Source organism: Pithys albifrons, chromosome 16 (genome assembly GCF_047495875.1).
Source record: "Pithys albifrons albifrons isolate INPA30051 chromosome 16, PitAlb_v1, whole genome shotgun sequence".
Lineage (NCBI taxonomy): Eukaryota > Metazoa > Chordata > Aves > Passeriformes > Thamnophilidae > Pithys > Pithys albifrons.
In genome coordinates, this window is record NC_092473.1 from 6,521,160 (window position 1) to 6,534,732 (window position 13,573).

Below are 13,573 nucleotides of genomic sequence, written 5' to 3' on the forward strand. Positions count from 1 at the left end.
AGACCACCTGTGGTGAAAGCAGACCCATCTACTGCAGTGGAGGTGTACCAGCTACTGAATAACTGGAGCCATCATGAAAAAATAAGGATTTATCCCTTTGGAATATCACTTTTTTTGTTCTCTCCTAGTGGCTCAGAGTAAAGATTACAGGCTCCATTAGCATCTCAGGGAATAATGCTCTCCACGCTTCTGAAAGCAGAACTGTTATGTTGTGAACTTCCTGTAATCTTATTGGTTTCTGCATTTCCAGAGTAAGCAGTGACATGGGGAGGTTGTGGGTTTTATATATATATATATATATATATATATATATGTGTGTGTAAAAAAATAAGGCCTCATTTCCCAGGCCCATGACCAGCAGTGCACCAGCTGAAAAGCAATTGCACCTTAGTAAACCTTGTACTGAAGTACTGAGGTAGCTTTACTGTTAAATGGGATATTTGCGTGTCAAAAGATATTGGGATGCAAACTTTTATTTCATAAACAAATTCAGTTTTGCTGTAAACAGGTTTCCATGTTTTGTTGTGTTAATGGACTTGAGGACATTGATAACAGCTCAGAGGAAAAAGACTTGGGGTAGAGAAGACTCTGAGGCGATTTTAAAGCCCCTTCCAGTGCCTAAAGGGGCTCCAAGAGAGCTGGAGAGGGACCTTTGGCAAGGGCATGGAATGTTGGGACAAGGAGTAATGGCTGTAAACTGAAAGAGGGTAGGGTTAGATTCAAACATAGGGGAGAAATTGTTCCCTGTGAGGGTGGTGAGGCACTGCCTGGAGAACTGTGGATGTCCCATCCCTGGAAGTGTTCAAAGCCAGGTTGAATGGGGCACTCAGGACTCTGGTCTAGTAGAAGGTGTCCCTGCCCATGGCAGGGGATTGGAATGAGATGATTCTTTAAGGTCACTTCCAACTGAAACCATCCTAAGACAGGAAACTCTTTAATCAGATTTTTGTCATCTCTGTGTTATGTGTCCCATGTGCCCCTCAGTCTCTCCTTTTTTCTCTCACGGAAAGTTGGAATTACATTAGAATCAAAGTTTTCATTTAAGAAAAGAGGAAAAAATGTCTCAGTTTTCTTTTGAGAAGCATGAAGAAAGCAGCCTTATGGGTTCATCCAAAGACATATAAAACACTCTTATAAATTATATAGTGTGAGGAACTGCAGGAGCCTGTTTCTTTTGAAATCTTGCAGAATGTGGTGTTGCCTTTCAGATTTTGATCTTGCAGTGGAATACTAATTTGAGCTCTTCTGGGGAATTTTCCTAATGGCTTTACCTAAAATGACTGTTTTACATAGAATACATCAGGAAAAATACTGACTTGTCAAAATTCAAATCATTTTGTGGGAACACATAATTTTCTTGGGATTTTTTGACAGGTAAGCACCTTCTCAGTTGAATGAGATCTTCACTGTGAGTCTCCCTCTCCACTGAAGTTGGCTGTCCTTAAGTCTCTGCTCACAGTTCTGCTGGCAGCCTTGATGGTAATGCATGTCAGGTTTTTATTCTCACCTCATAAAGCTATTTCATTTCTTATCTGTGTTAAAAATCCTTCAGGACAGAACTGAGACTGACTGTCTGTAGTCTGCTTAGGCAACACCTCTGGTTCAGTTTCCTGCACTTCTGTTCCCAGGTACCTGTCCTGGGAAGTGTTTGTCAATAGATAGAGACAGGCTGAGGATAAAGCTCCTGTTCTGAACTGATCCATCCAATTCACACTGAATCCTTTTTCTGTCTCTGAGGATATTTATCCTTCTGGCTGGATCAGCAAATGCATGTTTTGGTTTTTTTCCTGTCATCAATAAAAAAAAGAGTAAAAAGCTTAGTGGCACCTGTTGTATCTGCAGGGACAACAGAGGACTCAAATCATGTGGCCTCATGGCATGTGAGACTGTGTGTCTGAAATGAGCCTGGTTACCACCACCACCCCAGTCTCAGGGAACAGAATGGGATGCTATCAGAGTTTATTCCCGTGCTTTTGGACTCCATCCCAGGATCAGAGGCCTGAATAAGCAAACCTTTTCTTGCAGTGCTAGTTTTCAAGTTCATAAAGGTAATAGCTAATACTGTTTTAATTGAAATCATGTGGTAGAATATGCTCAGTAATTTAGGGCTGCCTGATACTCTCTGGCCTGTCAAGAAAAATGCAATCTGTTGGAAGGGTTTGACTTGCTGTCAGGAGGACCTGCCAGTGAGCTGCTTTATACATTTCAACATTTCCATTTTGCAGTTTTTCCCAGAAGATGCTGAATTTTTTTTCTCCCTTTCTTGGATAAATGTAAGTCACACACTTGAAATGAAACCAAAGCAAAGGAATATTAAAAGCTGACTGGAGCAGGAATGTTTGCTTTCAGTTTGTTGCTTCCTGTTCTGATCATGAAATTTGATTAAAACTTGGTTTAAAGATAACAGCAACCCTACAAGTCACTGTATGGTGTAGCTATATCTGCTAACACTTCTTTTGAAGAAGGAACAACTATAAACTCTGGGGTTTAGTATTTTTTAGAACAGAGAAGACATTTTGATTGCCAAGATCATAGTTCTTGTTCTACTTTTTCTCTTTTCCTGTTTTGAATCAAGCAAAGAATGAAAATGTTCTATGTATTTTTCACTAAAATTCACAGACTAAGCATTTTCTTTTTCCATGAAGATGGTGGAGGTATTAGTCTGAAAGAAAAAAATTGTATTCTATTTTGAGACTGTTTGATTATACTGAAAAAATAGTTTTAAGGAAAAAGACCTATTCTATGGTTATCTGAAATTAAGCACTCCATTGATTTGCTTGCAGGATTGCCAGAAGTCCCTTCTGCTTAAACTTCAAGTGGCTTTTTTAGATGGTACATCCTCATATTTGGGCTGACTTATGAGTGGATGTGACAAAGTGAAGCTTTCCTTTTCATACAGTGATTTCTAAATACAGGAACCAACAAGACCTAAGCATAGCTCATGGTACATATTTTTTGCAGAGCATGTTCATTTTCACCCTGTTATCCATGAGATTCAATAGGATTTTGAGGAGTGATCATCCTCACTCATTCAGGTATGGAAGGAGAGGAATAAGGAGTGCTCTTGCCAGATGCAGCATAAAAATGAAATTATGTAGAGCAGGATTCTTGCCTTTTTTTTTCCCAATGTGTTTTTGGGGTTCTCACCATTTGTCTGAGTTTTCTGTGCTGGCATATGTGTCTTGGTAGTTATTTTGCAAGAACAGTTAGAGACTGAGTTTCCAGAACCTCAGCTTTTGCTTAAATATGTGATAGAAGACTTGTCACTGATTTTTTCCAGCACTGTAAAACTGGAGAGAATGTGACTATGGTTTCTTCAATCTGGTATGACCCATTAAGCTGTTAACTAAAAGACATGCTGATAACACAACTCTTTTCTCTCCTTTCTCTCGAGAATACCATTTGCTGTATTTTTATCTTTGGCTGAAACTGATTTTCAGTGTTGAAAACTCACTCTGATGGAAAGTTATGACATGGCATTAATTTAAACAATCTCTGGTGTCAAGACTTGATGTGTTTAAAATAAAGCCTTGCCAGTGTCTGCAATGATAATATTAATGTCACTGTCTTCCTTTTTCCCCCAAGAAGAGTTGGGGAAGATGAAATAATGAAGGCCAGTGTTTGAGTTCTGTAAGTTTTGCTGTCAGGCAGGTGGTACAGTCAGACTCCTCCACCCTTCTGATTTGCTGAGAACAAAAGGTTGTTGAAATCCCTGCTTCTATTTAAGTACTGTAGAGAAGAGAAGTGAAGGTTGAGTTTATTCAGTTCAAGGGGTGGCCCACTGGCCATGGGGCTGGGGCTGCAATGCCAAGAGCCTTTCAGTTGATTCCCATTGCTACTATGAAGGAATTAAATTTCAGAGACAAGTGAATTACAGGCACTAAACTGTAAGTATCCTGCTGCGAAATGTTAGGGCTACAAATTAATAAGAGCAACACTTGGATGTGGGTAACTATTCATTGTACCAGCTGTTTGTTCTCATTTTGGTAACTGTTCAGTGTCCTGTTCAATGGTAACCATAAAGAAATAGTAAAAACAGTAAATGAAAGAGTAATCTATGTCTAAATATAAATTGTAGAGCAACATTAATGCAACAACACCTTTGAATAATGTTAAAATCTAAATTAAGCCATTATTTCCCTCGTATCATACAAAGACTGATTTTGTATTGTCAGTCTCTTTGACCCAGTTGGCTTCTAAATACATGTCATCATTCTGCCAGTTGGAGTCTTTGGCAGTGTCCAGCTCTTTCAGGTCAAGTTCTCAGTCTCACCAAAGGCAGGGACTGGGCTCCTGTTGCAAAGGCAATGTTTGGCTTTGACTCTGTGTGTGCCTGTTGAGGGACTGGCTTAAACAGCAAGTGTGGAGTTCCTGAAGAAGGGAACAGCATTAGCATTAAGACTCCTACTGGCTGGTTTCTAGAGCATAGCAAAAGTTATCTGTGGTTGCAGAAGAACAAAGAATTCTTCCTTGCTCTTAGCTAAAGCTCCTCCAAAACACCTCCCTCAAACTTAATACTTATTTTTCCAAAAATTAATCTTAATTTGAACCCACAGTAAAGAAACTTAAGCTGTGTGTAGCAGTGCCACCTAGTGTAGATTACTACTCCTTAGTTTTCCAGAATTTTATTAATCTCTTCAGTCTATAATGGTTCAGGAAAACAACCATTCCCTCTTTGTTGTAGAAAGTGCTTCAAAGGTGAATTTCTTGAAATCTGGGCCAGAATATGCTCTTAATAAAATAAGCTCTTACCTCACTCTTTGCTGAATTAATGACAAAACATTTTGCAGTAATCCATGCACAACAGATTATTTCTTTTATGTCATGTTTAGCTTTTAAAATTAGATGGACAGGTAGGACAGAACAGCAACTGGATACTACTCTTGCTCAAGAAATATTAGCTTGATATTGTGGATATTCATTGAAGGCTGATAATACTTTTGTAAAATTATTCATGGAATAAACTTGCATTAGTATGACAAAAATTAGTAGCATTTGTCTGTCAATCCACATAAAACTTGATTTGGGAAGTGGAGGAGTAGAAGTAAGAGTTATATTACAGATTCAAACAGTAAATGCTTTTTCCTGTGTTAGAATTCTGAAAAGAAATGGGTTTAAACTTGCTATGGCCCTTAGCAAGTTGTAGTCATTAATAACTCTTAGCCTAATAGCTGTTCTTGCTCTTAAGTTTGGCTCCTAACTGGCAAAGAATAGCCCTCACAAGTCTGAGCCTTGTCGTTAGGACAAATAAACAAAGCTGTGGAGTGGGGTTTTATTTTCACTATAATCCCTCTAAAGATAGACTAATGAAATCTAAAGCAGTTTATCTGGATTTTCACCAGGTTTAAGAAAACAGACATTTAGTTCTGTGTACCTCTGACCAAGAGGAAGTTCATCACTGCAGCTGGAGCTGCTGGGAATTGCATGTTTTTTCTGGATTCCCAAAGGAAACACTGTCAGCCAAAGTTAGAAATGGCAGGAGGACAGAAAGCAAAAGGCATAACTGCTGGATTTCAACTTACTTCTTACTTATTCTGTTTTGCCTTCCAAATCAGCTGCTGAAACTCTTTCCAGTTAAGAATTGTTTATCTAGTGCTGTCTAGCTCAATATACAGAGACACTTCTGAGGCCACCCAGGGAATGTGAAAAGCCCTGTCTTGAGTTCAGGTGCCCTCTTCGCTGATTCCAAATATGAGAAGGGGAGATCTTTACCAACGGGATCTTTGAAGGAAGGATTTATATGAAAGGATATTACTGAGAGGAGAATTAATAGCATATCAATCCTCAGTGGCTTGGGACGTTGTGCTGTACAAACAGAAAACTACTCAAAGGTCTCTCCAGACCGTGCTGCCTTGGAGTCCTTTCTTCTTATCAGTGAAGAAAATGAACACTGTTCTGCCTGAGATATTTCACTTCACATCCCTGTAAGCGGGTTTTACTATTAACTATCATTCAGATCATTAATGTAGGAGTTTTGGAAGCCCTGGAGTGGAAGGGCATCCAGGTAGCTCCACATTTATGTAGCCTACTTTTATAAAGCACATAACATGTATTTAGATGTTGATGGCCCTGTAGCTGGTGATTCTGGGTGAGTGTTGTCAATGGCAGGAATATCCAGAGTGCCTCCCAGCACTGAGAGACAACTTATGGCTTTCAAGACCAAAGTTGTTGGATGGAATCTGAAGCATACAGGGAGATGTGAGGCCTTTGCTGTTTATGAATGTGAGTTATCTTACTCTGATTTTACTTACTAATCTAGTGGGGACTCAGGGCTTAAACAGAAAAATCAAGTGATCTCGTTCCTTCCATTCTTCTCTGTTAATATACTCCAGTGCTGTGTGGGTTCTATCACCAGCTGGTAGAGGAACATGTCAGGGGACTCCTTGTTGAACATGTTAGCATTGCATCACAGGCACCTTTTCTGTTTGTCTCCTCAGGGTTATGCAATAGAAGGTTTTGAAAGTGCAGCAGAGGTGGAGATATTAATGGCAATGTCTCCCCAACACTCTGTTGCCAACCTGGTTTGTTTTGGTGCTGCAGCTGCATTAGGGCCTCCTGCAGACCCTTCAGGGCAACCTTCTGCCCCAGTCAGCAAAGTCAGTGAGCTTGGGAAGGTGATTGCTTGAAACCCTGTCTCACGGCTTTGCTTTAATTCTCAAGGGGCAACCACATCAAATGGCAAATGTCTTTACATGGTTGTTTTGGAGCCAGGGTAGATCTGTGGGTGCCACACTGATATACCCAGCAAGAGATACGTGTTTTGGCCCAAGGAGAATCAAAACAAAACTGAACAGCAAGGGCAAGTTAGGCAGCCTTCCAAGGGAGTCCAAAATAATGCCTGTATCTCCCTGGCCTTGCATCACCAGCAGCAGGACGTGGTACCAGTTGCTGTGAGGTGCCCTTGTGCTGAGGGCTACAGTGAAGATTTTACCTGGTGGGGCATAACTGCAATGCTTATTTTATTATTTTGCAATATTAAAAAGCCTTTGTGGGAACCTAGCAAGAATCTCACAATTTGAAAAGTTACCAGGTTGTCAAGTATTCTTGAAAGCTGGAAAAGAGGTTCTTCATTTGTTTCCTTTCAGATGAACCTTCTCTGACCGTTTCATTCCTGCTGGTGGGTTGGGCTTTGTGGCCTTTTTCCTTTTGTTCTGCTGTGTTAAGTGAAAGCAAAATACTGATCAAATCTGATCAATAGTTGTAGGGCCTGACTATTTTTAGGATTTTAAAGGGCAAGTTCACATAGTGTGTAGACATGAAGGTGGGAGTGTGCCTGTGGTAGAGCTGAATTGGAGTGGAGCTGAATCTTTGAGGCAGGGACAGGCTTTAAACAGGGAACCTGCGTGAAACTGGAATTTTGCCAGAGGCAGTGGCAATGTCTAAAAAAAGATCCTTACCAGGGAAGGGAACAGTTAAATCCTGGGTACAAATGGAGCAAAGCTGCAGGAAAATCAATTGCCTGTGTCTATTAACTGTACTTGAATATTTACAAGCAGATCAGAAATCTGCTCATTTGTCAGAAACTTCCCCTCATGGTCCTCTGAAATCCAACACTTAGCATGGCTGTTAATGCCCAAAATGCAAAGTGAATGGTCATATTGAGGGGACACTCATGTATTGATTTTATAATTTTATGAACTTGTACATAAATGTTGTACATTTCCCATTCCCAAAGGCATATAAACAACTCTGTTTTGCTCTTGTCTGAGCCAATTTTTTGCTTTTTAAAAATCTCATTCATTAGCTCAGATATACAGATAAAGGAATTAAAAGTTTTGGTAGATGTCTCTTTGTTCTGGTTCAAATATGAAGGGGAGTAGTGAGAAAACCAGTAGATCACAGTGAGCAGGAAAGCAACTACAATGTATAGTCTCAAATTAATGCCCTATTTGAAATCCCTGTGGTTTCCTGTATGAGACTGGCAAGGGGGCTCTTCTGCAAGAAAACTGCTTGCTCTTTAAAAGGTCCTTCTGCAACCAGCAGCTTTCTTTGTCTGAAAGATGCTGTGACCTCCACTGCAATTTGATGGTGGTAGAGCAGGCTGCTCAGTCCATGCTGGGGTAGTATAAAACCCCAAAACTTCTCTAGATGTTAATAAATTAGCATAGACAAAAAAGCCCTCATAGTTTATAAAGAAGTTAAGGTTTCATACCAAGTAAGGCTGCAAAATGTTTTAAGCTGAAAACCATATTTTTGCTCTCACACTTGTGAACAGCACAAATGCAATTAGAAAACTAAAGTGTACATCAAAAGACAAATATTTCCTGCCTATCTACAGCAGAAATGGGCATCAACAAAAGGAGGCAGTGCCAGCACCTAGAATGCACCTCTTTCCTCAGACCACATTTGTGCTTTGATAAAAATGGTTATAATAAGACCTCATGCTGACTTCAGAGGGAGCTGCCACAACCCATGTCCTTGGCTGATCTCCTATTGCCCCAGCTGGGCTGTGACCTGAACAGTTTGACTGTTGAATTTTCTCAGACTGAGCCTAGATCTGGCATTCCTGCTAGGACTTCACTCTATTAGCTTTGTGTGTTGGCTCGAGCATCAGTATTGCCTAGACATAAAAATAAAAGAGCAGAATGAGGTGAAGCTGGATAATTCCTCCCTCTGCGTTGGCATTACTTGCTTTCTATGATATCAGAGTCAAATTTAAACTGCCTAACTTGGGCATGGCTGTGCTTTGATTTTTTTTCCCTTATGGCATTACCATATCCTTAGTCACAGCATCTTACTTTGAGATGCTGCTGTGCATTCCAGTTGGGTGTAATTTAACATTTAGATTCTTAGCTAAACTTAACATCCCTAGAGGCTTTCAGTTTGAAGGCTTTTTTTTATAATGTAAGAATTGCAATGCCAGTCAAGCAGTGTTTTCCCAGGCTGTCTGGGGCTGATGCAAAGTGGCACACTCAGTTTGCACACAGCACAGGGCAATGCCCTACTCAAGGAATTGCCCAATTCAATGGCAGAAACTAAGGAGCACCTTGATTATCAGTCAGCTATGCAATGGGAACTGTCTGAAATCTTGGCTGCTATCCAAGGAACTGCCTAATCAAAATAAGTAAGACTCAAACAACACCCCCACCAACACACACACACACACACACACACACACATCCCTCACCCAGAGAAACCCAGTTCTGATACTGATAGTATCAGGGTGACTGTATTTTGACTGCTCTACCCTGAGTGGGTAACAGAACTGCACTTCCACTTCTTTTTAGTTAGACAAGCACAGTTGTGTTTATTATTCTGAGTATGGAAGTCAACACACTTCAGATTTCTGGAAAGCATTCAAGGATTTGTATTCCGTGCAAGAGTGTTTAAAACAGAATGTGCTGCTGGTTAAAAACAGCCTATCCCAGTTCCCACCACAGCCAACTCTGCAGAGCAGTGGAAGCTGAGCCAGCATTGCTGTGAGGGGAAAAGACAGGGGAAAATCTAAGGACCAGAAATGCACATGCAGGATTGTCACATGATACCACTGAGAACCATCTGTGAATAAAGCAGAGTTCAACACTGAGTCTTAATCAGTAAGAAATGTTGATGCACAATCCCTCTGTGAAGGAAGTTATTTTCCAATGTGTCAGATAATGACACACAGAGGCCAGACATTGAATAGTACAGTGGGGTGGAAAGTACCTCCCACTGTTTATTCTGATATTTTAACCATAAGTTCAACCTCCTGCCAATTAAAGTTTTTTCTGAAAATCTGCAACTGTATCAAACTGATTGTTAGTAGAGTAAAAGGGAAAAAATGGAAAACAATGGGAAAAGTTCATAATCACACACAGGACTTTGGCCTGTTTCATATGCCATGACAGTGGATTTATGCTACTAGAGGTGGGTAAGGGTAGTTGAATCTTCCCACACCTTCCCTGGTTGGCCTGAAGTTGCAGCAATTCTCCTCAAGTCTTCACTGGGTTGCTTGCTTGCCTCTCCTCTTACAGATAGGGAGTATTTCTGTGGGAAGTTAATTTTAATTTTGATTAAAAAAAATTTTCTGGAGCCAAACTTTCTGCCACAGTGCCAGTAAGTCATGAAATGAATTTCATTAGCATTTACAGGAAACATGAGCAAGTGCACTGATAGAAATATGCTGGAGCATTGATGAAGGCAGCGATTTTCATACCTTTTGGAGTTCTATCTTACGTATTGAAAAACACTGGCAAGATATATTGGGTGAGGGAGTCCTCTTTATCTGTACAACATGTCAGAAATCTTCCTACAGGTGAAGTTGTCTGCATTTACAAAAGCAAACCAACCAATGTAGAAATGCATGTTATAAATGAGATTTCCATAAATCACAAATAAGACGTGTATGTTTGTTAATGATGAAAATTAATCCAGTAAAGGTGACTAATCCAGCAGCAGGTTTTCCCAAGGTAGTGAATGTCTCATTTGCCTTTTTGAGTAACTTGTGGAGAGCAGCAGGAAGATCTTCTGAATGTTAGGTAAATCTAGAATAGACTAGAGCTGAAAAATAACTTAGGGTGTTTAATGCTTTTACCTTGCAATACTTCTGGACAATGTGAGTAGGTAAGTTTGGGAATTTTTACAGTTCTTCTGTTCTGAATTTTTTAGTTAGTAAAGTTCCTATGACAGGAGTCTCTTCAAGCTCTGCAGTTTAAAATGCAACTAGCTCATGGCTTTTAAAATAGATATGAAAGGCAGTAAGAAACTCTGTCTTCATGTGCACTTAAGGAAATAATAGTGAAGTAGCTGAGGTTTAGAACTTGGAATCTTGTTTCTGTTTATTGTTATTGTAAGTTGACCAGCCAGGGAATAGTTTAAATTCATTATGCTGATGCATGGGATGTGTTGAGAAACTCTTGTTGTGCTTGAAACTAGGGCCTGAGTAATTCTAAAATTTCATCATCTCTTTTCAGGAGAGGATCAGTGACAGAGTTGTACCAAAAATTACTGGTAGCCTAATGTAGAGCCTTAATGCACCAACAGCACTGATAATGCTGGATCTCAATCCATATCTCTGTTTTATGGCAATGTTGTGACCTATGCTGGTTATTTAGAGAGTGCCAGTCTGGGCCAGTTGAGATCATTAACAGATCTGGCAGATCACTTAACACAAAACCAATAATCAGTGTTCAAATTATCAAGACATGGAAGTAAATAAAAGATAAATTAGCAGTAATTAGTCTTCATTGCACAGCAGCCTTAAAAATAAAACTAGAATTTGACTGAGGGGTTTGATTTTGTTTGCTTGTTTGTTTGTGGTTTTTTGGGGGCAAGCAGGTGGGCTTACTTTGCTTACATCTTAGAAGAATTAGATCTATAGCTAATTGAAAGAAGCAGATGGCTGGGGTTACAGATATTACATCATCTTTTTTGCAGTTCACTATTAAGGACTATGTTTGAAATGAGATTTGCATGTTCTGGGAAAGAAAAAGTGTAGAGACTGCAGCACAACTGCCCCTTCACAGTCTGGGTTCCACTTTTGCATCTTTGCAGTTCTGTGGGATGGGGCTGAGTGCTGAAGCTTGGGGCTAGGAGGTTCTGTTCACTTCTGTGGGTGTGGAGGGACCTTGGCTGCCAAGGAAAGCACCCAGGACTGGGGATCCCAGGTAGAGCAGAGGTGGTGCCAACTGGATTCACACACTCAGGATTGTTTTGCAATCAAGTCATTGCCTGAGCCTTCTGATTTAAGCTATAAGAGTTTGGCTGGACTTCATGACAAATCAGAAACTGTCCCTATTGCCCTGCAAACCCTCAGGAATGGTTTGCTTGAAGAGACATGCAGTGGGAAGTGTGCCAGCTAATGAAGAATCTGTGTGAAATGGGAACAAGGAGCCTCCTGTAGATGTGCTCCCATCCAGCAGGTTTTATTATCAGGCAAACCCATTCAGAGAAGTTTCTGACAAGCCTTGCCTGCTTTACAGCCTAATGAAAGAAGTTTATCTTTTTAGCACTATCTCATGTTTAGGCAACCCTCCCTTTCCTTCATAAGTAGAAATATGGAAGTTCATAATACTCCCCATGGGAAACATTGCCAGAAGTGCCACAATTGTTACCAAACATTTAATTTTTTTATCTGACTTATAGAGAAAATTTAAATATAAATAATTTTGTATTTTTTCAGCAGAAACAAGCTGTGATGGAACTAATAGTTTAAAATAAATGCAGTTGCTTCCAGAAATTAACTAAATAGTCTGTGCAAATGCACAGTCCAGATCCTGCAACAGCATCTTAGAATGTACAACTTCTGTCTCACCCACTATACTTTCTTCTCCTGTAAAGAAAAAAAGTTTCTAAATTTCACAAACTGCTTCCATATGTTATTTTTACTTTTAAACATTCAAAAATGTGTTTTAACATACCACTGAAATCTAGGAGCAGAAAGGAGTGGGTGGGTTTGCTTTCATCAACACAGAAAATTACTTTTTAATTTCTGTATTCCTTTATTTATCTTAAAAAATTTATAGATCAAGTAGAATTTTATCATTTGATTAATGGAATCAAGGCAACATACTTAGTGTACAGTAACTTCTTCCATATGATATGTGGTTGTATGAACTAGTTAGTGGTGGATGGTTCCTCTGCCAGATTCCTTTGCCGCTGGCTCTCTGTTGCTGTTGTTATGCAAGGAAAAAAAAAAAAAGGCAGTGGTTTGGATCCCAAAACCTTCAGAGAACAGCAAATGGAGGATATGCAAGGGTATCCAAGTAGGAAAGGAGAGTGAAGGCCACAGAAAATGCTCCAAAAGCAACTGAACTAGTAACTGAGAACACAATTAACTCTTAAATAAATCACTGTTGGCTTGGGACTTAAACAGGACTCTGAACTGCAATTTTTGAAAACATTGCTTTAAACATCAGTGTATCACTGTTTGTGATTGCATTGTCAAAATAAATGAGATGTTCATAAAGCTGTATGTTGTTAAGGAAAAGTCAACCAGATGCCAATGAAAATAAATTGCAGTGCAGTGAGATAAAACCCCTAAACTCAGCACTCCCTCTCATTAAGATTAATTAGTTGCCATCAAAAACATCAGAGAACAATGTACATAGGCTCACTTGGGTCTCCAGGGCATGGGAGGATTAGTGGCATATATTAAGTGTAATCATTTTCACCGAGCAAGAAAGAATGTTCTTTTCCTTATCAGAACAGGGATCCACCCCTTTCTTCATAAGATCTCTCTCCATGGACTCTTGAGCAGTTTCTTCCATCAGTCCTGTTCCACCTCCGCTGAGGAAAGGATGAGTCTTGTTCCTGTGTGTCTTCTGGCCTGCAGTTGTAGCAGATCGCTCTCATATTGCAGCCAGGAGCGCGATGGCATTGCTCCAATGTGACTTTAAAATCCATCCACTAGTGTGAATCCAGTGCTTTTGGACCATCTAGGGTGGAAGCTGATGGGTATCAACAAGAATCCAGTTAGACCCTTATTATGTAACTGAGGATTTTTTTTAAATGGTTATAAGATCAGTACATCAAATGATTACTTATTCTTTCTGTCTTTTGACCAGTTCATTCAGTATAAAGCTGCTGTATTGAACCCATTCATCCAGATACTTAGTGAAGGAAAAAAACCCCGATAAATATTTTTAAACTTCAG

The 13,573-nt window shown here is 39.8% G+C and overlaps 1 protein-coding gene across 5 annotated transcripts in view; it reads left to right on the top strand.

Annotated features, from left to right (window-relative positions):
* Positions 1-1,998: 1,998 nt before the first annotated feature.
* Positions 1,999-13,573, top strand: part of NUBP1 (NUBP iron-sulfur cluster assembly factor 1, cytosolic) — a 51,949-nt gene continuing 40,374 nt past the window's right edge. For 2 of the 5 annotated variants that reach the window (XM_071571657.1, XM_071571656.1), the window contains exon 1: positions 10,421-10,457. In XM_071571657.1, the coding sequence (XP_071427758.1) occupies positions 10,451-10,457 (7 nt within the window). In that variant the 5' untranslated portion in view covers positions 10,421-10,450. Of the gene's footprint in view, positions 2,049-3,752; positions 3,888-10,420; positions 10,543-13,573 lie in introns of those variants that run through there. The other 3 variants (XM_071571660.1, XM_071571659.1, XM_071571658.1) reach the window with 3 other exon arrangements.